This window comes from Cephus cinctus, unplaced genomic scaffold (genome assembly GCF_000341935.2).
Source record: "Cephus cinctus unplaced genomic scaffold, Ccin1 Ccin1_scaffold1163, whole genome shotgun sequence".
NCBI lineage: Eukaryota > Metazoa > Arthropoda > Insecta > Hymenoptera > Cephidae > Cephus > Cephus cinctus.
Genome location: NW_014333653.1, coordinates 467,485 through 493,485, shown reverse-complemented (window position 1 = coordinate 493,485; position 26,001 = coordinate 467,485). Strand labels below are relative to the sequence as shown.

Below are 26,001 nucleotides of genomic sequence, written 5' to 3'. Positions count from 1 at the left end.
CCGCCCCGCGCCTCAGGGCGAACACACAATCGCCGGTAACCACTAGCCTGCGCGTTATATAGTACGTACTACTGTATAGTGTAGCACTAGGCTGTCGGGTCTTGCGTGTGGTTGTCAAGGTTAGCCGCCTACTCCGTCGACAGGAGAGACTTTGCCACACTGCGCGCGAGCCCAGTCTACTACCGACTGGAATACACGTGAGAGTCCGTGGCGTGGGTACACAAATATTCTCAAAGAGATGCCTGACGGTAGCATTGGGAACTCGTGGCAGGGAAAGGGACGGGGGACCCACGTTAATTAAATTGAAATTAGAAAAGTGACGAAACAAAAAAAAATTGGAGACAGAATCCATTCGTCAAAACCCATTGACGAGTAGGATGTTCCTTTTTTTTGTATGGACTGTACAAGGATGTCTGGAGAACTCTTCTTTTTTTTTTGCTTTATAAAATTGCATCGACGGAATCGTGTATTCCGATACAGACTTGGGCCTTACAAAGTTGGGCCTCACAGCGAAGGAGTCTCTGGCGCGTATAATATTCTGTGTATGTATATACATGTATACTGGCTGCATCTGGTTTTTGCGGGCGCAGCGGGTAGGACGAGAAAAGGTTAACAGGACTTGGCGATATTCCGTTTACATTCTTCGCCGGAACTGGTTTCTCCCCCGGATGAGACGCGAACTGGGAGTTTAGGACTGGTGGATCCTGGACGAGGGTGAGACGAAGAAAGAGACACTGGTGCGGACTGATAAAGAGAGAGGGACGTATATCTATGTGATATGGGAGGGGAGGGGAGAGGGAAAGAAGAGCAGCGATAGGGAGAAGACGTGGGGGTAGGAGGCAGGAGAGGGGAAGTGGGTGATAGAAGGGACACCGGAAGTCCACGATATGTCCGGATGGGATACCAATGAAGGCAAAGACTTCCGGGAACGGACAAACGTCATTGGGTAGTGGCATGGAAATAAAAAAAATATTTTCAATTCAAGAAAAACAATCAGACCCAGAATCAAGTAGCAAAAATATTAATTAGGACTGTGAACTGAAAGAAAAAAAAAAAAACAGAATTCACAGAAACCGTCGTAAACAACCGGAAGCGAGTAACCCAGATGCCAGCGATGACGAAGAAGAAGCCGTAACGAGTCGGGGTGGAAATAGAAAAGGGCCCATGGTGTAACGAAGACGGAAGGAAGGAAGTAGGGTAGCCATAGACGACCATGAAAATGGAGTAGCCGAGTAGCGAAGGTGCAGCTGCGTTTTAGGTGCACAATAAGAGAAAAAGAGGAGGAAAAAAAAAACAAAGAATCGTCTCCCAATTCTAAAGCATCGAGGAGCAATCAGAGCCGTCATTGTTCGCGGTATGAAAGCTTAAAATATTTTCGATGGTCAATCGTTCCCTTTGCCTGCTAATAAGGAACCCGAGGAGACCGGCCAGGTTGACTGGCTGACTATGGGGTAACGAGACCGTTAGACACTGGATAGAACAAAAGGGAGGAAGAACACGTATAAGGTGTAGACGTCGACGGTTGGCCCAGTCGGTAAGGCGACTTCCTACGGTACCGACGATATAAAAAAAAAAATTGGTGAACCTCGAATCGCCTAAAATGAAAATACAAAATTTTGCACTTTTTTACTCCAAAAACCACAACGCATACGGTAAACGTGGCGAAGGATCGGGATGTCTCAATTTTTTTTATATAAATAAATAAGTCCAAGATCCGGCAGCCGTGCGAGACTAGGTTTATAAAAAGTAAAAAATAAGGATCAAGGATACGAATAACAGGTGGTCAGGACTCCAAGACTGGCAGATCCTTTTACGACCTCGGTAGCAGCCTGGCTGTTCCTTCGGGATCTCCGATTGACGCAGACGGGATATTATCGTCTTTGCGCACGCGATGGTTTCCTTTGTCCTTGAATGATCCACCTCTCCAGGTTCATCTTCGCGTTCCTGCTCGGGTGCCACTCCTAAGGACGATCGATGCCTGCATACACCTCGTACCTCTTGGAGTATCCGTGAACTTCATTCCCTCGGGACTACTTTGATCCTCTCGGTCGATCCTCGCACGACGCTTGTCACAAATTCAATGATCGTAACGGGGATTGAAAAATATTTAAAAAATATCTACACCGTGAGAAGCAAGCGAAAAAATTGCAGGTACGTCAAGACGGCACGCTGGATATAATTTTTACAGTTTGATCCTTTTTTTTCATACACAACGAAAAGCTACTTCGTCGACGTGCCAGGAGAAAAAAATTCTTGAGGATTTTTTCTCTCGTAATCTTCCTTACCGACGGAGCTCGGCGCATTACCAACGATACGAAAGATCTCGGATCGTGAAAGCCTCCTCGTAACCTCGTAATATAACGTAGGGAATGTGATTTTTGCAAAATTCATCTTCACTAAATATTCACTTCACTAAATATTCAATTCACTAAATATTCAATTCAGTTCACTAAATAGTGAAAAATTGCAAGTATCCCAATCGATCCCAAGGACCCTACTTCGGCGAGCGTGACGTCACGCATGAACCCATACGTGACCATGCAAAGTAGTGCCTGTTGTCAGTTACATAGAAAGGGAGGGGACAGGGTGGGGCTGAATTAGCGAGAATGAGCTTTATCGATTGCTAATTGTAGCCTCGTCCGCGTTATTCGGCGTCGCGACGCTAACCTGCAGCCACGTGCACGCGAGGTGAAGGTCGAGTCAAGTTTAGCCGAGCCCATACCGTGGGGTAGTTCAGTTCTGATTGATGATGGCTGCAACCAGTGTACAAATGTACAAAGTTGCATAATAAATATGTGACAACCTTAAGCGAGTATTCATATTTATATATGCACATGAGAGTGACTGTATATAAATGCAGACAATTTATAAAGAATTTCGCATTAGGGCGATAGAATATAATGACCTAGACTAACGAAGATCTAAGTTTAATGAAATCATATAATGTAAAAAAACAAAGCTACCCCTTATCAGAGACTTTACAAAGCTCGGTTAAGAAATTCCGTATAAGGTTAGGAACAACAATGCAAATTTACAATGAGACTTAACGTGCAAACCCAACATAAGGTCCGCGACACGAGAAGGATAATAAATAAAAAAAAAAAAAAAAAAAAAAAAAAAAAGAAGAGGCACGGTTCGATTTACCGCCAAATTATAATACGAGACGAAAAAAAAAAAAAAAAAAAAAAAAAAAAAAAAAAAAAAAAAAAAAGAAGAGGCACGGTTCGATTTACCGCCAAATTATAATACGAGACGGACCATCCTCCAAGGAAAAGCGCCAGGACGTCGGGACGCTCAGCGTCTAGGATATCTGTGTACGTTCCTAGGGGGGCTGATGTTGCAGCGACGGGGTAGCTGCTGGATTATTGGTTCCCCGGAGTCGCGCATACTCTCGACGGCGCTGCGATCGCGAGACCTTGACCAACTTCGCGCAATGCACCACCCGCAGCCAACTTCAGGTTACAGCGATAATCGTTCTCCCTAATTCTTACGGGTTTTGCTGATACCGTTGGTCCGCAATCAGTGGCCGTGATAACACGACCGCCATTCAGCTGGAATAAAGAGGATGAATGAAAGTTGAAAGGCTCACCTGAAACAAAAAGCCAAAAAAAAAGAAATTATTAGTAAAGCCACAGGAATGAGTAAGAAAGTAAGAAATAAAATTTATTTACAGAATCGACTACAAAAATTACATTAAACAATCCCATAAAATTACACCAAGAAAAATGTATCGTCCTGATAAATCTGACACGAGTAAATTTTCAGGGGATGATCCCGTGACAATCGTAATGAAGAGGAATCTGGCAAAAAAAAAAAGTATACCAACCACTGGTGTGCGGCCGACAATTACCTCGAGGACCTTGACATTTAGCAGATAATTAAAAGTTGCCGCCAGCCAGTACAATTCGCTTCCCCGGTTAACCCTCGCGTTGCGCATGCGCAGACTCAAAACACACACGAGTCGTTCGGTACGTATAATGGAGCGGACTACGGACGTACAAGAGGAACCAAGACGGCGATAGATAAAGCACAGAAGCTAATCGCTGGTAAAGTTTCCGTGATGCTAATAGGTAGGTGGGGTGGGGGTGGGGTGATACAGGGGAACTTTTTTGCTCAATAAAACCAAATTTTACGAGCGACTCTCTAACGAGCGAATCTTTCTACACGGTCGCAGTCCGTCGCAATAAACAAGATTCCCTGAAGAAGAATAAAAGTAAAAAAAAAAGAAAAAGAAAGAAACTGCAGGCCAAACCGCGAGCGACGTAATTTCAATCAATAGCGTGTAGAGCCAAGAAGAAAAACGAAAGCAAGGAGTACGCACAACGCCAAGATCGACGATCCATTATATCCGTACACAATGGAACTGTAGCGAATGCAATTATAACGCTCGGACCAATCAATTGTGCGTCCGCCCGAAGCACAACAATGCGGCTAGCGTGTGATTTTAAAAAATAAAAAAAAAAAAATGCGATATCCGCTCGAAAGTGTCGGAAAGATAATCCGAAGAAAAAAAAAAAAAAGTTCCAGGGTTGGCAGTGAAAAAAAAAAATCTCTCGCTTGCGAACAGGGTTTAACGTCGAGGGTAGGAAAAAAAAATAAAATAAAATAAAATCTAAGCGCATCGGGGACCCGCGATTTTCTTTAATCCAGGATTATTTTCAGATCCCGAATGATCGAAAGTCCAAATTATCCATTCCCCGTTCTATCGGTCGCTGCATGGGTTAGGGGTTCGAGGGGCGGACGTAGAAATCGTGGGTGGCTGCACAAGAGTCATCGGAGGACGAGAGAAAAATACAAAGAAGAGGAATAAGGAACCGGGTGTGTTCGCATCCGGAGCTCCCGGATCGATCCGGGTCCTCGCGGCAGTCTCGTGTAGGTAAGAGACCCTCGGGAAACCCTGGGCTTTCGAATGACCCCGCGCGACCTCGTATCGTCTGGAGCCTGACGATCGTTTCCAAGTAACACGCTTTCGTGTGGCTTTATCGCGCTCTGAGAATTAGCGTGCCGGAATGGCGTCCGACGAGAGGGCGTCGTATGGAATTTCAATTAAAATTAACGATCCGCGATTACGGACGAACCTTCGGTGAGAAATTCGTCCTGTCAAAATAAAAATGACGAAAACTTCTATCCGAGTCGTTTCGTCGTCTCGCAAATAAAAGATTAAAAATAAGAAAAAAAAAAAAAAATTCATAAAGAATTCCGGACACGTAACGACAATGGACTGATCACGAGATTCAGATATTATCTGGGTGGTACGGAATAGCATCCCCTCATTCCTGAAGTGGCACTGGGGACAAATCGTGACCGGGTAAGACAGGGCCGTGAAACGAGGGTGTCGCGCATAGGGCGCTTCAAGTGAGAACTGGGTCAGTAGGTGAGTCATGCTAAACTGCACGGGAGTGTCCTGACATTGACCTATATATATACAGAGAAACACCCAGAGAGTTCGCCCCACTGGATGCACCTTCCAGCCAATTGCACGAGCTCTGTCTGCAGAATGCACTCTTCTCCCCACCCCAAGAGCCCCAGGCTCGCACCCCCGCCAACGTCCGTAAAGCCGTCGCTCGCCCAGGAGAGCCAGGCATTGCCGCCGAAACTTTTCGTGCGACGCCGAGCACCCCGCGATCAATGCGTATACCGCCCTGATACGTTAAAGTCGTAACTAAATAACATAAAAGAGCGAAGACGAAGAAAAACACGACGCGAAAGCTCCGAAAGATAACGCGCCACTCCAATAACAGCTATCGCCAACAGACAACATTCGTCTCTGTCGCTGCTTGTGATATCACCTTAACGCAGTTCGTATAGGAAACTGCCATAAGTCCATTTACATTTATTTATACCGTCTGGCCTCTCGAGCCCGAGTTATCCGTAACCTACGGAATTTCCCTATTGGCCGAGCACACGGCGTACGCAGCGATAAATAAGGATGATTATCGGCCGGTAAGGAAGATTCCTAGCGTATCTCAAGGGCAACACCAAACGCGTAACTGACCGATCAGTTTGAATTTTCGGTCGGCCATCTTGGATGATTGCCGATTCCCAGCGCAGTTTTCCCCGGCGGTCTTAGAGAATTGAAAAACCAAACGAGGAACAATACGTCTCGATAAGTACGCGTCGCGACGCGTACCCGGTACGAAACTTTGCGGGGCAGAGTCTACGGCGTCCTTGACGAGGACAACAATAATAAAACGTTGCGTAATACAATATGCATGCGCAGCGCTCTCGCGCACATGTAACGCAAGCTATAAAACGGGATCTGGTGGTGCGTCCACGAGGAATCTAAATGCACGAAAGAATAATTGCATCGATATCGCAAGACACAATGAGAAAGATAAGGTTTGACAAGACTTCGGAATTTGTAAAAATTCAAAGAGAGACGTCGCAGTCTAGTTCAAGATGAGTGTTCAAATGAATTCGCGTAGTTCCGTAACGACGGGAAGGTCACGTGGGAGGAGCAGCGGGGGAAGGAGGAGACAGCAGATTATACATTATTAATTGCCAGCAGTGCAATCCGCCATTGGGAATGTCCCATAGGCGTGAAGATAAGTAAAAACGATGAAAAACAATGCGTTATTTATGCCGTATAAACGACACGAGTTTCTATGTAAATATTTACGCGTACCCCTTATCGATTATCTGTACGTAATACAGTCCTTATCAGTGGCACAACGTTATCAGGTTCGATCGTTTGTAATTTGCGCTGGTCATGTACCCCGTGCTACACTGCGTTACGCAGCTGCGCTACGTTACAATATATACACGCATACACACGCTATATGCGAAATTCGTCGGAAACAAAAATATCTCGAATTACGAAATCGTTTATTATTCACCGGCGACTATAACGCGCGTTGCAAACTGCCTCGAATTCCATTCACGATAACGACTCCTTAAAGTAAACGCGACCGGCCATTAATGTTTAATCGGGAAAACGATACCGCGAACTACGAAGGTAGGATTTATTAGTCACAGCGGAATTTCGATGGGTTCGTGCCAAGTCTCGAGAGAGACACGTGCAAGATTGGTTGCACGTAAAGTGAGAAGAGCGAAGGAAAAAAGGAAGAAGAAAAACATTCGAGCCGCCACCGAAAGTTTCGTTAGAATATGACATTGAGCGACGAGAAGTACCGAATAATGGCGCGCGTCCTAATAATAATAACGGTTCGGCTCGAGATTCGTTTTAAATCGAAGGGCCGTTGCGCAGTTACCACGTCGTCACAGCGTGGCGGCAGTATATCAAGTGAAAGTACGTAATCAATAATATCGATCCTAGAGCGAGCCGTCCTAAGCACAACGTACGGATAAATATATCCTGTGTTATACCAGGGACGATTATGCATCCGCGCTGCTGTTTACCTTTTTATAAGTAAAAATAAAGAAGTAACGAGAGAGCGTCGAGGAAACGAGCTTGGATACTCATTGGCAATGGGCGAGTGGGTTCGTGACGTGAACTCGCTCCGTGGGAACGTATATGACAATGCGTGCTAGAGATTGCATAACAATGGGACTAGGTGTTGCGTCGCGTCATTAATAAGAGGAAAAGGTGTATCGTGGAGACGAGTTAATGGATAGTGCAGCCTCAGGATATCCGTATAACGTAAGGACGAGGACGAATGGATTCTTTGAGTGACGGGAAAATTTGAAATTGTACCAATTTGATTAAAATCAAATTCACCTCCAACGTCTTGGTCTTGGGAGATATTAAATAATTCGACCACGCAAATTTTTAATGGGTGCACGTACTTCTCTTCTGTTTCAAAAAAAAAAAGGTTGGCAATGGCGAGATATTATAATTGGCAACGAGGAACGAATTCAGCAATGGAGACGAGCCAAGGACGAGTGTCGAGCGCTAACCTTTTGGTCGAGTTCCCGGGTTTCGAGTTGAAGAGGGACCAGGTGAGGGTGGGCTTGCTTGGAGGGAGAGAGAGAGAGAGAAAGGCAAATGAAAAATAATGAAGACAGGCCTGCGAGACTTGATTTCTATTTTAAGAAAACGATAAGGAAGGTCAGGACGGGGAATGCGAGTGATTTTTAAAATAGTATCGAAACTCAAAATTACGTCCGAACGTCATTTTCAGGCAGGATGAGTGTCAGATAAATTTTAATGACTGACCGTAAGTGTGCTGTCTGACAGTACTGTTGACATTGAATAACAAAGCCACGTGGGATTTCAGGTTGACTGACAGTTTATACTGGTGGACCTTTGAATCGAGGAGGATTGTTGAAAAATTGCCAGGAGGCTGCACATGCGAATTCCGAGGTTGCCTAGACAGAGCGAGAGCTAATGGAAGATAATAATGAAGGAATTTTAAATAAAAGAGAAAGAGAGAGAGGTGTGTGAGAGTAAGAGAAAAATATCAAGGCTAAATTTATATCAAATATTAACAGATCCAAATGATCGATCGCCGTTCAATGAAACTGGTTTGATCCACGGTTTGCTATGGTGATCGACATTAGAACGAAAAGCACGAACGCGGTATAGCTGGAATGTGGTATAGGGTGTTGTATATCACGGCAGAGCACAGCTACTATATATGTATATTATCCTGAGCTGCCGTGAACGTAGAGGATAGAATAGCGTGCACCACGTCCTTGGACTTATATAACGAGAACGAGGGGCAAAAGGAAGCGTGACAAAGAGGTTAAAAAAACAAAGGATCGAGGGTGGAGCCCGGTGCAGTGATTGAGGATGAGAAATAAAATATGGTGGGTGGATTAGCAAACGCATGGGGGCAGAATTTTCGTGAAATTTGCAATTGCGGATGTGATATTATTCTACAGAGTTAATGGTAAGCTCGGATAGCAACATTAGTTCTATTTCAAAGCCTGACCTTCATTCTAATTCATTCGTCCATTAGTTTACCCCGTTCTCTATTTCATTACGGATTTAATATTCTTCGTTGGACGCCAATCGGTGGGCACGTAGTTTCTATTATTTTACAAGCGAGTGCTGCTGGTAGAACGGAGGAAGTGGACAGAAGAATGTGGAATATTATGATCCAAGGTATCCTGACTTGATTGGATAAACTGCCAAATACTAAGAGAAAAAAAATTTACTGCACTTAATGCCAAGTGGTACAAGATACAGGACGTCTTCTAACTCTGAAAATGTCACGTCACGGTTTTTATGCTAGAAAAATGCAAGGATACAAAACGAATATGACAGAGCCATTGTAAGTTTTGACTTTGAATAATGAAGAATGATTCTAGCATCAGAACAAATGAATTTAACTGTTCGCAGTAATTTTAAAACCGCAAGGAGTGCTTGATGGTCCTGCTTGATTTGAATTATTATAGTGAAGCTACAAGTCCAACGACATTACGACCAGATCCTGGCGTGTTGATGGGCAATTGAACTTTTATTAAATTATATATAATATATAGTAAGTGCATTAGAGATAGATACATGTAGCTTGTTGACTATCGCCTGTCCTTGACGTTACATTCAGACACTCCTCATTATCTAAGATTCAAAGTAACTGGTTAAAAACATTTTAGAGGAACTCACGTTTCTCTCGCATCAATGCACGAGACTTTGTAATGTCTCTTGTAAGTCCTATTTACAATTACTTTTTTGTTTCTTCGTTTTTTCCATGCAGTTTCCTAATACTCCTTTCTGCTGGCAATGAACAACAACCGATTCCACCGTTAATTTTTTTTCTAAAAGAAAAGAACAATCTTATTACTCCTCGTTGTTACGTACAATGCTAATAATGGTAATGGCGAGGTAAACATTTAATTGAGAATGAATCTGCTGATTTGCAAATTAGTCAAACACTGAATACCACTCGCCCTACGTCCATTGAAGTGAAATAAGGGTGAACATAAGGGGTGATTCACAAGGGATGCATAATTCACGGAAGCTTGAGGTAGGCCAGCAATGGGCGACAGGTGTCGCCACTATACAACATGTGTACAGTACGCAGAGAATGTCTCACGTGCCCTGTCAAGGCAAAAGGGTCGATAAGCAGAGTATAAAATCAATGCAGGAGATAACCTTATAATGATCGAATTTTCGATCGAATTGGGCTTTATCGATGTAGAGTTTGAGGTTAATTAATAACTCTGTAATGGCTGTAGCACTTGGATATTGTAGAATCCCTTGTCGCAAGGGCCTTTGGTACTCATCATAATTTCTTGAGATTCTCTGTGAAAATCTTCTGGCGGCCGTTTAGTTTGTTTGAAAACACAAGGCGGCATAAGTTATACGTGCGGGACACGTGCAAAAGAGGCGGTAAATTGAGATATACTAACGTGTGCGAAGGAATGAGCAGCAAGGGAGCGGACAAGCAGAGAGCGTACAGTCATGGGCAAAAGTGAGCTGCGTGACATAGATTTCGCCGAGAGTATGAAACTCGGAGAATTATGTCAAGCAACTCAAGATTTTTTATTGGGGTATGTATGACGATTAAAGGATGCTTTGATTTTCGTGGATTCACTCAGGAAAACGCGTGGAAGATTGCGCGAATGCGGTCACTGAACTAGTTCCGTTTCGACCCTGACACTGCCATTGCCCCCAGCCGCGATTTGTGTCAGAGCTCAATATTGAAAGGGTTTTTATGTTTAATCTATGAACTTACCCCTCTCGCTGGACTCCATTTCGTAAGGTCGCCTGTCAACGCGAATGAGCTTCGAAACACGCGGCGAGAATCACAAGAGTTCACGAGAAAATCACTATTAATTTCGGGCCGCTGCTCAAATTCACTACGGTATAAACATGGCCGGTGCCTCTCTTGTCACAATTACCCCAAGGTCGTTGAACTTTTCCAAAATCACGCGATCGATACCCAATGTTGTTCCGGGGTGTATCCTTTTTTAGGGGCACGTGAAAAATCTTGAAAAACTACGGATACGAGGTTGTTTTCTATAAATAGAACTAAAATGCAACGATGTTTTGACTAACCGTGCAGTTCGCGACCTACTATGAGGTGGCAGCACTTGTTGGGACACGGTACCACACAAAATCACTCGGCGAGAGAGGCGCCAAGAGGCACATTGTGGCGGAATCGACAAAGAATCGAACGCGTTGGGAATAGCGAGATTTAAATTGTTACAATAATCGTTCTCATAAAGTATTAGTGGATAATTAATATTAAACTTTGTAATAATAATCTATAAGAAATTGAAATCGTAGACTCTCGATGTTCTTGCGTGTAGCGATCATCAATATTTCAAGACTTTGTTAACAACTGTGCAAGTTTCAATTTGAAATACATTTATTGTTAACTGTAACATAATGTAATAAATGTAATAATTATACAATACTAAACTGTTAAAGGTAAGTAGTTTAGAATGATCAATAAGTAATTTAATACTTGCATAACGACTACACACAGAAAATTTGTCCCTTGGCATTGGTTGTAGCTTTGTGTAATGCAATTGATTATTAAACTGGTATTTTATTTCGTATTTAAATAATATTATCATGTTTTTAAAGAATAAAGGGCTCTATCTCTCTATTTGATTGAATCTGTAGCTAGAAATTTATAAAAGATCACAATTTTAATTGGATTTGAAATATCAATTTTGTGTAGTAAGAGAATAATATGGTCAAAGAACCAACCGTACATACATATTGTTTTCATTCGGCCGAGACAGTATAATACGACTGTAGACTGTTTGGTTTACATTCTTTTAAACAGATAGTTCTTTTATTAAATTATTGTACCTTTTTTCGTGTAACCAGTATTTATGTTTCAACTTTATTTATGTACGCGTAAAGGTTTTGCCGCAATACGCAGGTAGAGTGAATGTTTCTTTAGAGGTTACGTTTCTAATTTTATAAACATTGCCTGCCGATGAAATATTAATGATTTTCATTAATTATAATTTAATAGGAAAATCTTTTTATTAAATACTGAAAATTCATTTAATTACATATCAATATTTATTCTCTGTAACTCAAATTGAATAGCTGCACTTTTGAGATTTCTGCCGTCCATATTATAATCTACTGCATCGCTGATATAATTACATTTATATTTCTTTTAGTGGATATTTATGAATGATATATAAGTCAATTTTATTGTCAGAATATACCAGTACATTTTAATATGATATATGCTACGTTAACGTGTTTGTAAAACTGCACTTGTTTTATTTTTTCAGATCGATATGGATGAAACGAGGATCTTATTATGTTAAATTATAATTATATTGAGCAAGGATTTCTGTAAAATGTACTGCTTGTTGCGACCGTGTTTTCAATTGAGCTTTAGGCTGGCAACAAGAATCAAACTAAAGCATGTCTGTGCAAGTGTGGCACTCATTATGGTTTTAGATTTTTTTGGAGCCTTTACGCACTTGTTTGAAATTACTTATGACGAGCATTTCATATACCCATTTGACGGGGATGTGCATAACTTTGTGGAACAAATTCGACATAACGAGAAACCAGATGTCAGTCCCATAAATGAATACAACTATAACTATACATTTGACGTAAGAAACAAGTGTTCAGGAAATGAGTATCAGTCACTGAAGATTGTCTTTATAGTCAAATCTGCTATCGATCACTTTGATAGAAGGCTAGCTATACGGAATTCCTGGGGCTTTGAGAAACGGTTCTTTGATGTGCCAACAAGGACAGTTTTTTTACTGGGTGTCCGGCCTGACGATGAAGAACTTCAATCAAAAGTGCAAATAGAAGCTGCTAAATATAAAGACATCGTACAAGCGGACTTCGTGGACTCTTATTATAATAATACCATTAAAACAATGATGGGATTCAAGTGGGTAGTGAATTACTGCAGCACCTCCAAGTTCTATATGTTCGCAGACGACGATGTTTACGTTTCAGTTAAGAACGTTCTGAGATTTATACGTAATCCTACATACTATCCAGACTACTTCAGAGATACTAGAAAACTAGGTGGACACAAAAGGGAAATAAAAGAATCCGACATGTTAAATATATCAGTGCCTCTTCACTTAACCGAGAACAATCAAAATAATACATTAACAATTTATCGTGGCCAAAGAGCAACTGTGAAAGAGAAGATATTGATGAGACGTAAGCCTGGTTGGACACATCATAATAAAACCAAGTTTCCTGACGAACAAGAAATAAAAGCTACAATGGATTCTGCCTCAACGAATGTGTCAGAAAGTCAAACTACACATTGGGCCTCTCCGAAAACAAAATTGGAAGTATTTGAAAAGCCAAATTCCACTATATTAAGTCGTAATAAACGGGCAACTGCCAAGGAAAAAATAGCAATGAGACGCAAACCTGGCTGGACAAATCATGAGAAAACCAAATTTCCATCTCCAACGTTACAAGAAAGTGAAAGAGCATTCGGGGTCCCTGTTTACACATCGAAGTCAATGACGTCTCTGTCAAAGAGAACAAAACGTCAAGTTTTCGATTTGGAACTTCCTGAAGATGTCAGATTGTTTGCCGGCTTCGTTTTTGTGTCATCGCCGCACAGACACAGAAGCTCCAAATGGTATGTTTCACTAAAGGAATATCCATACCACTTGTGGCCACCGTATGTAACTGCTGGTGCTTATGTTTTATCGAAAGAAGCGCTTCTAGATATGTATTATACTAGTCTTTACACGAAACATTTTAGATTCGATGATATTTTTTTGGGCTTGGTCGCTAAGAAGGCTGAAATTGAACCGTTTCATTGTGAAGAATTTCATTTTTATAAGAAGGACTATACGAAATATAATTATAAATATGTAATCTCATCGCATGGATACGGAGATCCACAAGAATTATTAGATATATGGAACGAACAAAAGGCATTAGGGAATGCTTAGTTAAGATTTAATATAATGTTGCCCAATGTCCTTATTCGCTTGAGAACAGTGTTAAGAATTTGGTCATATACGATTATTTTAAATGTTATTGTACTGAATGCGATTGCCTCGTTAATGATAATTATTCCAAATAGATTTCTAACATATCTATTTTGCATAGCCTGTGTAGGAAAATGAAGCCATATAGATATTCAAGTTTTCATGGTATTTCATTATATTCGTAGAGTTGTGTTGAAATGCTTTTACGATCTTTTCAAATTTTAGTATTTAGTACGAGTACATAAAAATGCCAGATCAAATGTATCTGCGGAGCCATTTAAGATTGAGCACTCTAGTACGCAATATTATTAACTTAACAAAAATTAAATAATTGCAGCATAAACCTAAGAGAATCTCATATAACATGTAATGATTATTATTAGAGCATATTAGTTCTTTGAACTTTTATTACAAAAGGCATCTACACTTCTTTACTTACGAACACAATATAACATTATGCGACATAAATACATGTACGCCTTCGTAGGCATTGTGATGATGAAAGTATGCGAAAATACTGTATAAAAGTTCATCAATGTACAAACATATTCTACACTGTTAATGATACTTTATAAACCTATATATTTACAATTTTGTACTTGTTAAACCATAGTCAGTGGCAATGTGCCTACTATGGAAAAGATCAATATTTTAATAAATATATTTTCAAAACTAAGGACTTGCCCTCATTGTCGAAACTGTTGCTTGTCCATGTTGGTCTTTACTAAAGTTTGATCTAAGCTCGTAGCCTCCCTTTTAATCATGTTGAGAAGTAGCTGTGAACTTTCCAAGATCTGTAACAAATGATGATAACATCATTATAAACACTCATATTAATGATATAATAGTGTCATGTACATTCCATTCTTAAGGATTTAATTAGTTTTAGTAATGAGAAAAATATATTAGTAACAGAATGTAACATATGTATGTAATAAAGCAATGCAAATTATACATCATTAACAAAATGTCTATTTTATTCTATATCACAGTGTAATTAATTATACCGAGTTGAAGCATGTGCCAGACTTACTGTGTCAATGTTATCTATTAGGATTTCACAACGTTCAATCAAAGCTATTATTAGTTCAAATTTTTACATATGAAGTATAACAACTAATCAAAGTTTACCTTCATATATGCAGTTTCTGTATCTGCAATTGTTCTGTCATACTCATTCCGTACAGCTATCCTCTTTGCTAGACTGTCATTAAGACGAGTCAATTTGCAGGACATTTTTTCAATCTCTCGCTGTAGATTATTTTTCTCCTCTTCCTGCGAATCAATCTGTTCTTGTAATTCAGTTCGCCTGAGTTTCATCTCCTCCAAACCTAAGAAAGAAAAACCAACAGTAGAGTAAACTTAATTAATTATATATTCAAAAATATCACCTAACAAAATTGCATATTCCTGAATAGAAAATTTGGTAAAACTGCAGAATACGAGTCCTTCTTGAAGAGCTTCATGTAAAAAAAAATTCTAAATAATTCATAGCTAGCTTCAAGAAGGAGTTGTATTCTGCAGTTTAGCCAAAAATTTAATGATTTATAAACATTTGAATGTTCAGTTGAGTAATTTAAGAGGCTATGTTTTTAAGTAACTCACATTTTACAAGTTCCTGATTATATGTTTGCAATGCAGCTCCGTGTTGAGACATCACAAAATCCACGCGAAGGAACCGTTCCTTTATATTCCGAGCATATCAGAAAAAGGAATTTATTTAATGAATCAAAAGTGTTTGACAATTTTTAGTTTCAAAAATTTGATGATTGAAAGCAGGGGCAACACGAAACGATACGCGGGAAAACGTAAACCAACGTAAACCGTCCCGATGTAAGAATTATTCATCCATATGGACAAATGTCTATGTAAACGAAGAATATAATAAATTCATAAATATTGAAAAACATTACTATTTTTCTCTAGCTCAAGACTGTTTAATTGTATTTAACAAACTTTAAGTACAAGTCTTTTGACTTTTGACACATTTATCGATGCCTATCAATGCCTATGAATAACTTTTGGGCCCCGATGCTCAAAGGAGTTTGTTACGGAGTGGGGTTACGTTGAAGCAATGTGATTGGCTCTCCCAATGACGTAGACAAATATGGACACAGAACGATGTCGCGACTTGTTGACCGAGCTGTGCGTGTTAGGTTTTAAACCTCTGTTTAAACAATTAACTTGTAACCTCTCTGAACTTAAGAACTGTGCATTGTTTAATTTATGTATGCGATATGTGAGAGCATACTAATAAAATGCATGATAGCATTATGTGGTGGGTTTTTGGAATTTCCGTTTTTGGAGCATATTCGATGTTCAGAACATTGTTTACACGGACATCGTGACATAATACCTAATAACTCATATTTATTTGAAATTGTGAGACTATTTCTTTATAGAAAATGAGCCTTGAGTTAAAAAAATTTACAATAAATTCAAGTGCTCCAGGAGAGAATGACAGTTTGAAGGATCGACGAAGTTCTTTGCAAGTAAATTTAAGCTATGTTTCAAGTCTTACTAATTGTTCTGTCGAAGATCATGATGTTGATTCATTGGATAAGACTAATATGACCAATGATAAAACAGTCATTTCCTCAAAAGAAGTTCCTGGTCAAAGTTTATTTGAGAATGTTACAAGGCGTAAGAATTCTCAAAGAAAGATAAAGAGTATCACATCGGTGCTACAGAATTGTAATATTGACAATACTGACAAAGATAGCAGCAATGAAACAAATAAGATTAATGCTACAAATAATGATATTTTACTGAATACGAGAAATAAAAATGAAAAAAAGCTGCATGCAATGAATGTCATAATGACAAATCTTAACAACGATAATGAAATGCAAAATGAAAGAATCATGAATACGTTATACAAAAAGTCTACACAAAATACAAAAATACAGAAAAATAATGTCAATATGCTGAATATTGAAAATAAGGATCAATATTTAAATGAAAGTTGTAGAGACTTAAAAGATGCAATTTTAAGTAAAACCATGCAACTTTTTGATAAACAAAATGAATACTCCATAAGGACCAGTCAAGTTATGGTTCAGAAAGAGTTGATGGAGGCATTTGTACCTATAGAGCGTTTAAAATCACCCCGAATACGATTAATCGTAGAAAATGAGGATCAAGTTACAATGTCAGATGGTAGCTCAGATTCTCCAGTACAGATGACTTCTATGAGATTTTCCGACAAATGCATTACACAGGCTAAGCAAAAATCTGTTGATGAGCCTCCAGAGACTGAAGATCGCCTTGAAGATAATGAAAGTATTATCAGTACACCAAAGAAATCCATTGGAAAGCAAAATATGTCTACTGTCAAATGTCGTATTATATCTGTTGTACGAACGAAACGCCTTTTTGAAGAACAAAATAAGTCAGATGAACGTCGGGCACGAAATATATTAAACGTGTCTAGATCTATTGACCAAAATAAACATAAAACTATGGAACTCGATTCTGATGAAACCACAATGTCAGATGATGGTGAATTGGAGTCACCGAGAAAACGACTAATGACGGAAGATATTGCTCTACAGAAATGTCTTTCGAATAAGAACATAATAAATAGCCCAGCATTGGATAAGGAAATTTCACAACATCAAAGTCCCATACTAACAGGAACCAATAGAAGACTCAGCTCATCGAAAGTGTCCTTAAGTCTTCGATCTAAAGAATTAAACCCTTGTTCAAGTTCTACACTAAGGCATGATAAAACTTCATTAAGTGACAATAGAAATAACGATATATTACCTGCTGCGCCAAGTGTATGTTCTTCTTACGTAGAAGAATATATCGAAAGAATGAATCAAGAACAACAAGAGACTAATGATAAAGTAACTTCTGAGAGAAATACAGGGGAAGATATTAGTGAACTTGGCATTACTGTTAACGGGTCTATACCTATGGAAATTACAGAAGTACAAGGGCTCGGACTCTTTGCTAAGGGATCAGCATCTTCTAAAAACTCAAATCTAGATGAACCTGTTATACATTGCAAAACTAATAATGAGATGAGAAGTTCAAAATTAATCATTCACGACGACAGCAACGAGGCAGACACTTACGAAACATCTCTAAACGTGAACACTTCACTAGATAGAACAGTAGATAGTGGAATTAGTTGTAATAAACAATTTGGGTCATTAAAAACCATAAAACAATTTTCAAAATCAGCAATGGAATTGAATAACATTATAGAACCAACAACAGAAAAATGTTTAAAAATTGTTAATGAACCGAAAATCGGCAAGGTACCTACAAATCCTTTGTTTAAGGAGCCTGCAACTTATTTAAAGTCTGTGTTAAATGAAGAAGAGGATAGTAACTCTACTGTTCGTACTTCACTCAATGTTAATACTTCTATAGATGGTAGATTTAGCTTAGCTCAAGCAGAAAATCTTTATTTAGTAGAAGAAAGTCCAGATCTAGAAACTGAAGACAAAAGTGAAAAATCAAATGTCGTAAATATGTCTATGGATGAAGAGGAATTGGCTTCAGATAAGAGAGAAAGCACATCCACAGTGCGTACATCCTTACAAATGAATACTTCTTTGGATAATCTTAAAAGATGTTCACTCGTACGAAATAAAAATAATAAAAGAGTTCAACAGCTGTCTACAATTGATGATGAGACAACAGAACCAATAGATCAATCATCATCTGATAAATCCGCACAAATAAATTTAGAAAAGAAATCAGACGACGACTGCCGTTACTTCAATTCTCTGGAAGACATGTCTTTGATTGAAAGATTAAGAAATATTTCTAGAACAAAGCGAATTAGTTCTACATCAAGCAGTCGTCCATCAACGAGAAATGAAGAGGCGCAAATATCTGTTCCTGGAACAAATAAGAACGAGAACATACGAAGTAATAGACAGAGTTTAAAAGATGGCGTTTACTTTATAGAAGGTACACCTTTCCCAGTGAGTCGCTCGGTTTTATTAAAATCACAAATAAAGTATAATAGCAATGCCAAACAGTTAGACACTCAGAAGTTTCCTTCTGCAAAAGACGATGAGAATCTTGATATGGATAAGGATTCTTCTAGTTCTGTGGGGTCGTATCATTGTTTAGAAGATAGATTAAGGATCAAAAGGTGAATCTTCCTATGGAATATTTTAACAGTAAACTTAAGATTTGTCTTTACAGATTTAAAATGAAATCTTACTTTATGTCTAGGTTCACAAAGTCACAAAGACCATATCAAAAGAAACATCCTACCAGTTGGGTACGAACTCGTTCATCTGTTCTTCTTGATACAATCGTATTAGATAACTCCTCATCCAGGGAAGATTCGTCTGATGGTGAGAAAAATAAACAGACAATCGCAGAACATTTTCCTGATGCAAATGAGAAGACGGAAAATGACAAGGAGGAACAACCTAATGATAAGGTGGAAAAATCTAAGAAAAAGAAGTTGCTACCGCTTCGAGAGACTTCTCGATTGATTTCATTAAGTCCAGTAGTCATGGAAAATCATTCACCTAAGGAGCCACGAATTAAAAGGAAATATAATAAGAAACAAAATAAGGGTAAAGTAAAAATTAAAACAGTACATAAACCTGCATCGCAAAAGGAAATAGATGATGATACAGCATCAGATGAGAATTTGCAGACAGTCTATACTCAGACCAAAAAACCTAAGAAACGACGAAAGGTGATTAGTAAAAAGATTGTCGTGAAAAAAATCACAAATTTAGATATAATCGAACAATTAGAAGCTAATTCCCAGAAGTCACTGAATCATGACAATTTGTCTGGCAGAGCTAGATCATCTGTGAATTATTTTCAACCTGAAAAAAACATTCTCTGTAATTGGCGTAAACGTAAGACAGAAAAAATAGTTATTGTCACAACTGGACTGTCAAATGAGTAAGTCACTATGATTGTCTATATATAAATGTAACTTGCAGTACCACATACTACGTATTATTTTACATGTTTTCTAGAGACAAAGCTCTAGTCAAATCCGTCGCACGTTCTCTTGGTTCAGCACAAATTGAAGCAAACGTAACTCAATACACAACACATGTGATAAGTACTGGAGTACGAACAATAAATCTACTCCGTGGGATCATAAGAGGCTGCTGGCTTATCACGTTAGAATGGATACTAAAATCCTTGGAAAGCAATGACTGGCTGGACCCAGCAGGATTCGAGATGAATCATTTTGCAGATGCAGTACAGGTATGCCAAGAACATATTTTCCTATATTGTAAGGAGTCTGTGGTTTTTATTGACCATTATATTTTTATCTAGAAAAACCGCAGGGAGCGTCAGCTTTTTGGACACGGTTACATTCCGGAACTATTTGCACCCTGTGGATATGTATATATTGAAAGTGGTACCACTCCACCTCAATCAGTGTTAAAAGAATTAGTTAAAACCGGTGGTGGCTGGGTCACTGAAATACCAGAAAATGCTAAAGTATCTATTGGTCGGAATGGTCTAAAAGAAATTTGGATCCTCGACTCCATTACCAGTGGAACTCTACAGCCTTTAGATCATTACAAAAGGAAATGAATAAATTTTATATATAAATTACAGTACAATGCTTTATATATGATCATTCTTACTTATGATTTTAAATTGCACAAGTATCATGACATACAAAAACGTATTATAACAAAATTCACTAAGAAATTCTATTTGTAAATACATCAATTATACAATTTAAAATATTATCGATAATAAAACCATAATTTATACAATTACTCCTTTTTTACCTCGTCACAATTATATACAACATCAAAATCTATACCTGTTTAAGAGACTTAACCAAAATATTATACATCCGCGTTTAAGACTTTCTGACTCATACTACCGCTTTGGTGAAAAGTGAAAATGTGACGCTTTATCCGTTAAGTACATAGTTACCCATTCTAAAATACATTGACAGCAAATATGTGAATATCTTGTCCCTGTTTATCAGCACGTGTCTAAAAGAGAAACAACTATTGCTGAGTTAGAACGATTGGAGTATAGCTTTGGAGTATGGTATTCGACAGACGACTGAGATTGTGAGGTTAATTTAGGTTACGTCAGACAAAGCAGTCACTCGTGGCGATAACAGATGTACAAGATGTGTCAAGTTGATTTAAGTTTTATAACATGCTATTTTGCACCTTCACAATAAGATTGTGATTCTATAAATTGCAATTATGGACAATTATTACGCCAAGTAAGTTTTACGCTGTATAGAATCTCCTTGTTATACTTTCTTGATCACGGAAAAAAATTTTGTTTTCTCTAGACTTTCAAATTTTTTGAGATGGATACGTTCAATTTTTTTGCGATTTCAGGTCATGTCAAACTTCTAAATTTGTTTTTGTTATGTCATTTATCATCTTGTTGTTATTAGTTCTCAATTGATTAATTTTGATCGGGTCATTGTCTCGAAGTCTGAGCATCTGCTTGGATATGCGTCTATGCTAAATGCAATAATTTCTTTTATTCCAGATCTAATTTTTAACAACCTGTTATCTTTAATCACATGTTGTGTACGTTATATACTGAATCTGAATGTCTTTAGAATTAAACAAATATAACAATATTATTTATTGATGAGCTGATTGTATTGTTATAAATCTCTTTGACTTGCGAAATCTACATCTGATAGAAAGTTAACAGCCTTGTGTTGGTATATGTTAGAACTTTCTGCATGGAGACTTCTCTATTTATGACTTAGAAATTAATAATGGAAATCGTGTTCCGTTTTTATGTAACTGAATATTTATTATTTGATTTGCAGTTTGAGCGTGTATGATTCTCCATCACCGGAGACTTGCATTCCAGTACCTAGACATAATACAACAATAATTACAGATGTATATGCTGGTATTCCAGAGAATTTGTTATTAAATTTTATTGGATTTGTGGTAAGAATCAACAATATATTGCTTTCTAATATCATATGTTTGGAAATTGTTTCTGTACAGTAAGACTCCATGTGCATGCACACTGTATACACTTTTTAAATAATATTAAATCAAGTTATATAATTAAATAATGTATAATGATCTATTGTTTGGCAGTTTCTCGTTATATTGTTTGGCCTACTGCGTAAGAAGGCATGGAACTATGGCCGATTGGCATTACTACACAAAACAGATAACAGATGGATGGAATTATTCTTCGGTGATAATGATAGCAGGGATGCTGATATAACATGTATAGAAGCATCCGTCAATACTCAATTATCTCAAGTTGATAGAGGATTTCTGTCATGGATAGTTACTGCATTCAGAGTAACGTTAGTCTAGAAATTGTCTCCAATGCAGTATCTAATAACACAAAATCTTAATAATAACTCGTTTCAGGGATGAGGAATTGTTGAGACGTGCAGGACCTGATGGCTTACTATATATTTCTTTTGAACGTCACCTAATCATATTAACAGGAATGATGGTGATCGTATCCCTTTGCATAGCATTACCAATAAATTTTCATTGTAATATGCAAGGTGACAATGCTACGTTCAGTCACACAACAATATCGAATCTTGATCCAACATCTTCATGGATTTGGGTCCACACAATTTTGATCTTATCTTATTTGCCAATCGGAGGATTCGTCATGAGGCGTTTCATGAAACAAGTGGGTGTATAATTTATCAAAAATATTCATTGTGTTTGATAGTGGCACTAGAATATAATCCTCCATTAAATACTCATAAAACGTCTACAGGTAAGAGATGCGAGGCCAGCAGGTGAATTAGCAGCTCGCACTCTACTAATAACAGAAATACCAAAACACCAATGCAACGTAGAGAGTCTTGCTCAGTATTTCAGGTATATGAATAAACTAAATTCTCAATCATTCATTATAGGACACTCATTGTGTAAATTAATATTATTCAGAGTGACAATTGAAAAAATATAAACGATTTTAAATGTCTAAATCAAAATACCTGGCAACTACTCATATCCATCTTGTAGTTGATAGATCATCTTTCTATTAATGATAAATTTATGTTCCTAATATTACTTCAAATCGGTTTCAGGGAAGCATTTCCCACATTAACCGTAGAGAGCATAACCCTGGCACATGATATCAGAAGATTGTCAGCTCTTGACGAGATGAGAGATTGTGCGGAACAGGCACGTCTGTATTGCGAAAATTATGCCAGACGCAAGGAACCACTACGTCTCTACCCATATCCCTGTGGCCAAGTGATTGGCTGTTGCTGTAAAACAGTTAGTTCCACTTTGAAAATTAAACAACACTGTTTCCATCCATAACTGAACTATTTACAAGTATTAATACCGATCACCATACAGGTAGATGCTATAGAATTTTATACCAACGAAGAAATACGTTTGACTGCGCTTGTAGAAGAGGAGAGAAAGGTCGCCCTGAGCAAACCACTTGGAATAGCCTTTGTTACCTTAGGTAATTTGTAAGAAATTAATTAGTAACTGAAAAAAATATTTAAATTAACTTTCGTTAGGTACACCCGGTGCTGCGAGAACAATGCGCCGACAATTACGTTCTGCCCCATCGGTAAAGTGGACAGTGGAATACGCACCAGCACCTTCTGACATCTTCTGGGAGAATCTTAGCATAGCAAGACCATGCTGGTACCTTAACGCTACCTTGATTAATCTAGCATTGGGAATTACTCTATTCTTTCTCACAACACCTGCTGTAAGTTAAATATTATTTAATGTATCGTTCTTTCATTAATAAATTATATTATTTCCAGGTGATAGTAACAGCAGTTAACAAACTACCAATTACTGGAGAGATAAAAAATCTCAGTCCAATAGTATCATCCTTCCTGCCTACTGTTATGCTAGTGAGTGTAGCTGCCTTAATGCCTGCATTAGTTGGCCGGAGTGAAGCTCTGGTTAGACACTGGACGAGAAGTGGAATGAATCGAGCTGTTATGAGAAAAACTTTACTTCTTCTGTTACTCATGGTTCTGATACTGCCTAGTCTTGGACTGACCAGTGCCCAAGCTTTTTTAGATTGGACAGTGAATGCTGGAAACAATACAGGAAGATGGGAATGTGTCTTCTTACCTGATCAGGCATGCAATTCATAATTACTCTACTAAATTATAACGTATTGTACATATAAAGCATTTCTATAACGCATTTGCAGGGTGCACTTTTTGTTAACTACGTGATCACAGCAGCATTATTAGGAAGTGGTTTGGAGCTGGTAAGATTTCCTGAACTGGCTCTATATACTTTTCGACTGTGTATAGCAAGAAGTCGTGCAGAACGTATACACGTTAGAAGAGCAGTTTTATGGGAATTTCCACTAGGTGCTCATTACGCATGGCTGCTATTAGTATTTACAATGACTACTGTTTATAGTGTGGCGTGTCCTTTGATAACGCCATTTGGATTGCTTTATCTTTTAGTAAAACACCTGGTGAGCCTAATTACACCTTACTTCATAAAACAGGAATCTATAGTAGGTCCACAAGCGAAACATTCTAATTGCCAATGATTGTTTGCCAAATTTAACGTGTGGCGAATCAATAAAAAACTATCTGTTGCCTTTAGCAAGAGTACCGAGAATTAGGCGCATGCTGCTACGCAAGTTCGTATGATGAACCATGTGTTTCCAGTTGTCACTAAGCTGCTTTATTCGTGGACCAACTATAGGTATCAGTGTCAAAATTATGATTCATATAAATTACCTTCCAATTTAGGTGGACAGGCACAATTTGTGCTTTGCATATGGTCCAAGTGTAGGCGGAGGTCAGTTAGCAGGAGCAGCTGCAGGTGCAGCGGGCGCTGCACCTGTATTGGCACAAGCTGCTCTTTTAGCATTAGGACTAGTTAGAAGAGGTTTGTCACCCTTAGCTGCAGTACAGCTTAGTGGTTTAGCTGCTAGTATTCTGGGCCTTGTTACCGGGGCTACTTTGCCTGCTTCCAAGCCGAAGGTAAGTCTCAGAAACAGGATGTCTTCGGGTCCTACAATTGATCATTTTCAGGTTCAAGCACCACCACGAGATCTGGCAACTGGTCAAAGCTTCATAGCACCTGTGTTACGCAAAAAGTTTACATACGGTTCTCCTGTAGAGACTATATCTACCGGAGGGTCCAACTCTGAACTCAGTTCACCAGTCGCGAGGAGCTCGAATCTCGATGTGGAGGAAAGTCCAAAGCTTTATCAGAATTATGGTAGACAGCCCAGAGTATAGACGGGCTGCTTTCGTCTATGGCAAAAGGATATTTCAGTATAACTGAATCCACGGCATTACGTGGACTTAGTGCAATAATAAACGAAAAGGAGAATGCTTTCGTCGGCATTTTCGAAATTATAATGGAACTTAACAATGCATACTTCCGTTCAAAGCGATAAATGCATAAACAGTATAAGATAACATTAATCAAAGAGCATCTTCGGCGAGAACAATTTCGTAATCTTTTATTGTCGTTATTAATTTTTATTTCTAATCGTTACCCGCTCGTGATAATTATTAATACTTCAAGTGCTATTATTTTCTACAATTACTAACAAATCTGTACATTCATCTTGTAACGCTGTGCAATATTTTATATCAATTTGAAAATTGATTCAATTGATTGGGTGAAAAATTCACTTGCTAATTTCAGTGCTACGGATATTTTTTATTATCTGATACTAGGTTTTAAAGCACTATTTTCTGGGAAACGAAATTTTTTGTCATACTTTCATTCCAGTTTTTTTGGTTTGGCAAGGTGATGTTTTTGCTTCCGTAAGTGATTTTACATGTCTCTCCCGCAGATTATATAAAATATTTTCAGGATAATTATAAATAAGTATGAAGGAGTTTATACGGTCTTAAAGAGACACTGATCGGGTATTCGTTAACATTAAATGTATTAAGAATAATCGATTTTTCGATTAAAACAGTCGTACAATATGTTTTTCCTTTTCTTTTTTTGTTACTTTTATCTTTAGCACCAGAAAATCATAATACTGTAATCCTATTGGTACACTCGCGTCAAATTATCCCATTGATTACCCTCATCGGTTTTGGAGAGTAACGCACAATCTTAATTATGACTGTAAATTAACATAAAAAAACTGCGAGCTTCTAGTTTGACTTGATTAATTCGGCCTAAGTTTCTACTTTACTTTCAATTCAATAAAACCAAATGTGTGGCTTGGTAATTGGTTCTATATTTTTTTTACATTTACCTATCTCGTGGCTACGCATGCGAAAAATTC

General features: G+C 38.4%; 6 protein-coding genes across 12 annotated transcripts in view; 3 read left to right on the top strand and 3 right to left on the bottom strand.

The window, feature by feature from the left end:
- Nucleotides 1-10,746, bottom strand: part of LOC107272324 (retinoic acid receptor RXR) — a 50,218-nt gene extending 39,472 nt beyond the window's left edge. Inside the window, exon 1 of the mRNA XM_015749389.2 lies at nucleotides 10,584-10,746. Within this exon, the coding sequence (XP_015604875.1) occupies nucleotides 10,584-10,602 (19 nt within the window). The 5' untranslated portion in view covers nucleotides 10,603-10,746. The remainder of the gene's footprint in view (nucleotides 1-10,583) is intronic.
- LOC112495041 lies at nucleotides 3,178-10,571 on the bottom strand. Its single transcript, XM_025089712.1, has 4 exons — nucleotides 10,001-10,571; nucleotides 9,574-9,663; nucleotides 9,410-9,466; nucleotides 3,178-3,589 (listed from the first exon to the last, which is right to left on the bottom strand). The coding sequence occupies exons 2-4, from the start codon at nucleotides 9,596-9,598 to the stop codon at nucleotides 3,363-3,365; spliced, it is 309 nt and encodes a 102-aa protein (XP_024945480.1). The 5' UTR covers nucleotides 9,599-9,663; nucleotides 10,001-10,571; the 3' UTR covers nucleotides 3,178-3,362.
- Nucleotides 8,347-13,965, top strand: LOC107272322 (beta-1,3-galactosyltransferase brn). 6 transcript variants are annotated; one of them, XM_025089696.1, is made up of 4 exons: nucleotides 8,365-8,792; nucleotides 8,862-9,176; nucleotides 9,245-9,386; nucleotides 12,112-13,965. In XM_025089696.1, exon 4 carries the CDS (start codon nucleotides 12,181-12,183, stop codon nucleotides 13,768-13,770), a length of 1,590 nt encoding a protein of 529 aa, XP_024945464.1. In that variant the 5' UTR covers nucleotides 8,365-8,792; nucleotides 8,862-9,176; nucleotides 9,245-9,386; nucleotides 12,112-12,180; the 3' UTR covers nucleotides 13,771-13,965. The 6 variants fall into 6 exon arrangements, 5 of the variants coding, with proteins under 5 accessions (XP_024945464.1, XP_015604862.1, XP_024945465.1 ...); XR_003061184.1 differs by lacking the exons at nucleotides 9,245-9,386; nucleotides 12,112-13,965 and adding an exon at nucleotides 9,603-9,946 and having other exon boundaries at nucleotides 8,347-8,792; XM_015749376.2 differs by lacking the exons at nucleotides 8,862-9,176; nucleotides 9,245-9,386.
- A 217-nt stretch (nucleotides 13,966-14,182) lies between these two features.
- Nucleotides 14,183-15,880, bottom strand: LOC107272331 (Sjoegren syndrome nuclear autoantigen 1 homolog). Its single transcript, XM_015749406.2, has 3 exons — nucleotides 15,415-15,880; nucleotides 14,941-15,140; nucleotides 14,183-14,603 (listed from the first exon to the last, which is right to left on the bottom strand). Exons 1-3 carry the CDS (start codon nucleotides 15,464-15,466, stop codon nucleotides 14,496-14,498), a joined length of 360 nt encoding a protein of 119 aa, XP_015604892.1. The 5' UTR covers nucleotides 15,467-15,880; the 3' UTR covers nucleotides 14,183-14,495.
- A 35-nt stretch (nucleotides 15,881-15,915) lies between these two features.
- Nucleotides 15,916-20,540, top strand: LOC107272313 (WEB family protein At4g27595, chloroplastic). 2 transcript variants are annotated; one of them, XM_015749345.2, is made up of 4 exons: nucleotides 15,922-18,925; nucleotides 19,009-19,701; nucleotides 19,779-20,016; nucleotides 20,089-20,540. In XM_015749345.2, the coding sequence occupies exons 1-4, from the start codon at nucleotides 16,215-16,217 to the stop codon at nucleotides 20,350-20,352; spliced, it is 3,906 nt and encodes a 1,301-aa protein (XP_015604831.1). In that variant the 5' UTR covers nucleotides 15,922-16,214; the 3' UTR covers nucleotides 20,353-20,540. The 2 variants fall into 2 exon arrangements, with proteins under 2 accessions (XP_015604832.1, XP_015604831.1); XM_015749346.2 differs by lacking the exon at nucleotides 20,089-20,540 and having other exon boundaries at nucleotides 15,916-18,925; nucleotides 19,781-19,966.
- Nucleotides 20,541-20,656: 116 nt separating this feature from the next.
- LOC107272316 (CSC1-like protein 2) lies at nucleotides 20,657-25,944 on the top strand. Its single transcript, XM_015749353.2, has 12 exons — nucleotides 20,657-21,010; nucleotides 21,581-21,707; nucleotides 21,864-22,081; nucleotides 22,149-22,425; nucleotides 22,516-22,619; nucleotides 22,832-23,024; nucleotides 23,109-23,220; nucleotides 23,279-23,475; nucleotides 23,534-23,860; nucleotides 23,935-24,210; nucleotides 24,494-24,727; nucleotides 24,779-25,944. The coding sequence occupies exons 1-12, from the start codon at nucleotides 20,991-20,993 to the stop codon at nucleotides 24,986-24,988; spliced, it is 2,295 nt and encodes a 764-aa protein (XP_015604839.1). The 5' UTR covers nucleotides 20,657-20,990; the 3' UTR covers nucleotides 24,989-25,944.
- The last annotated feature ends 57 nt before the right edge of the window (nucleotides 25,945-26,001 follow it).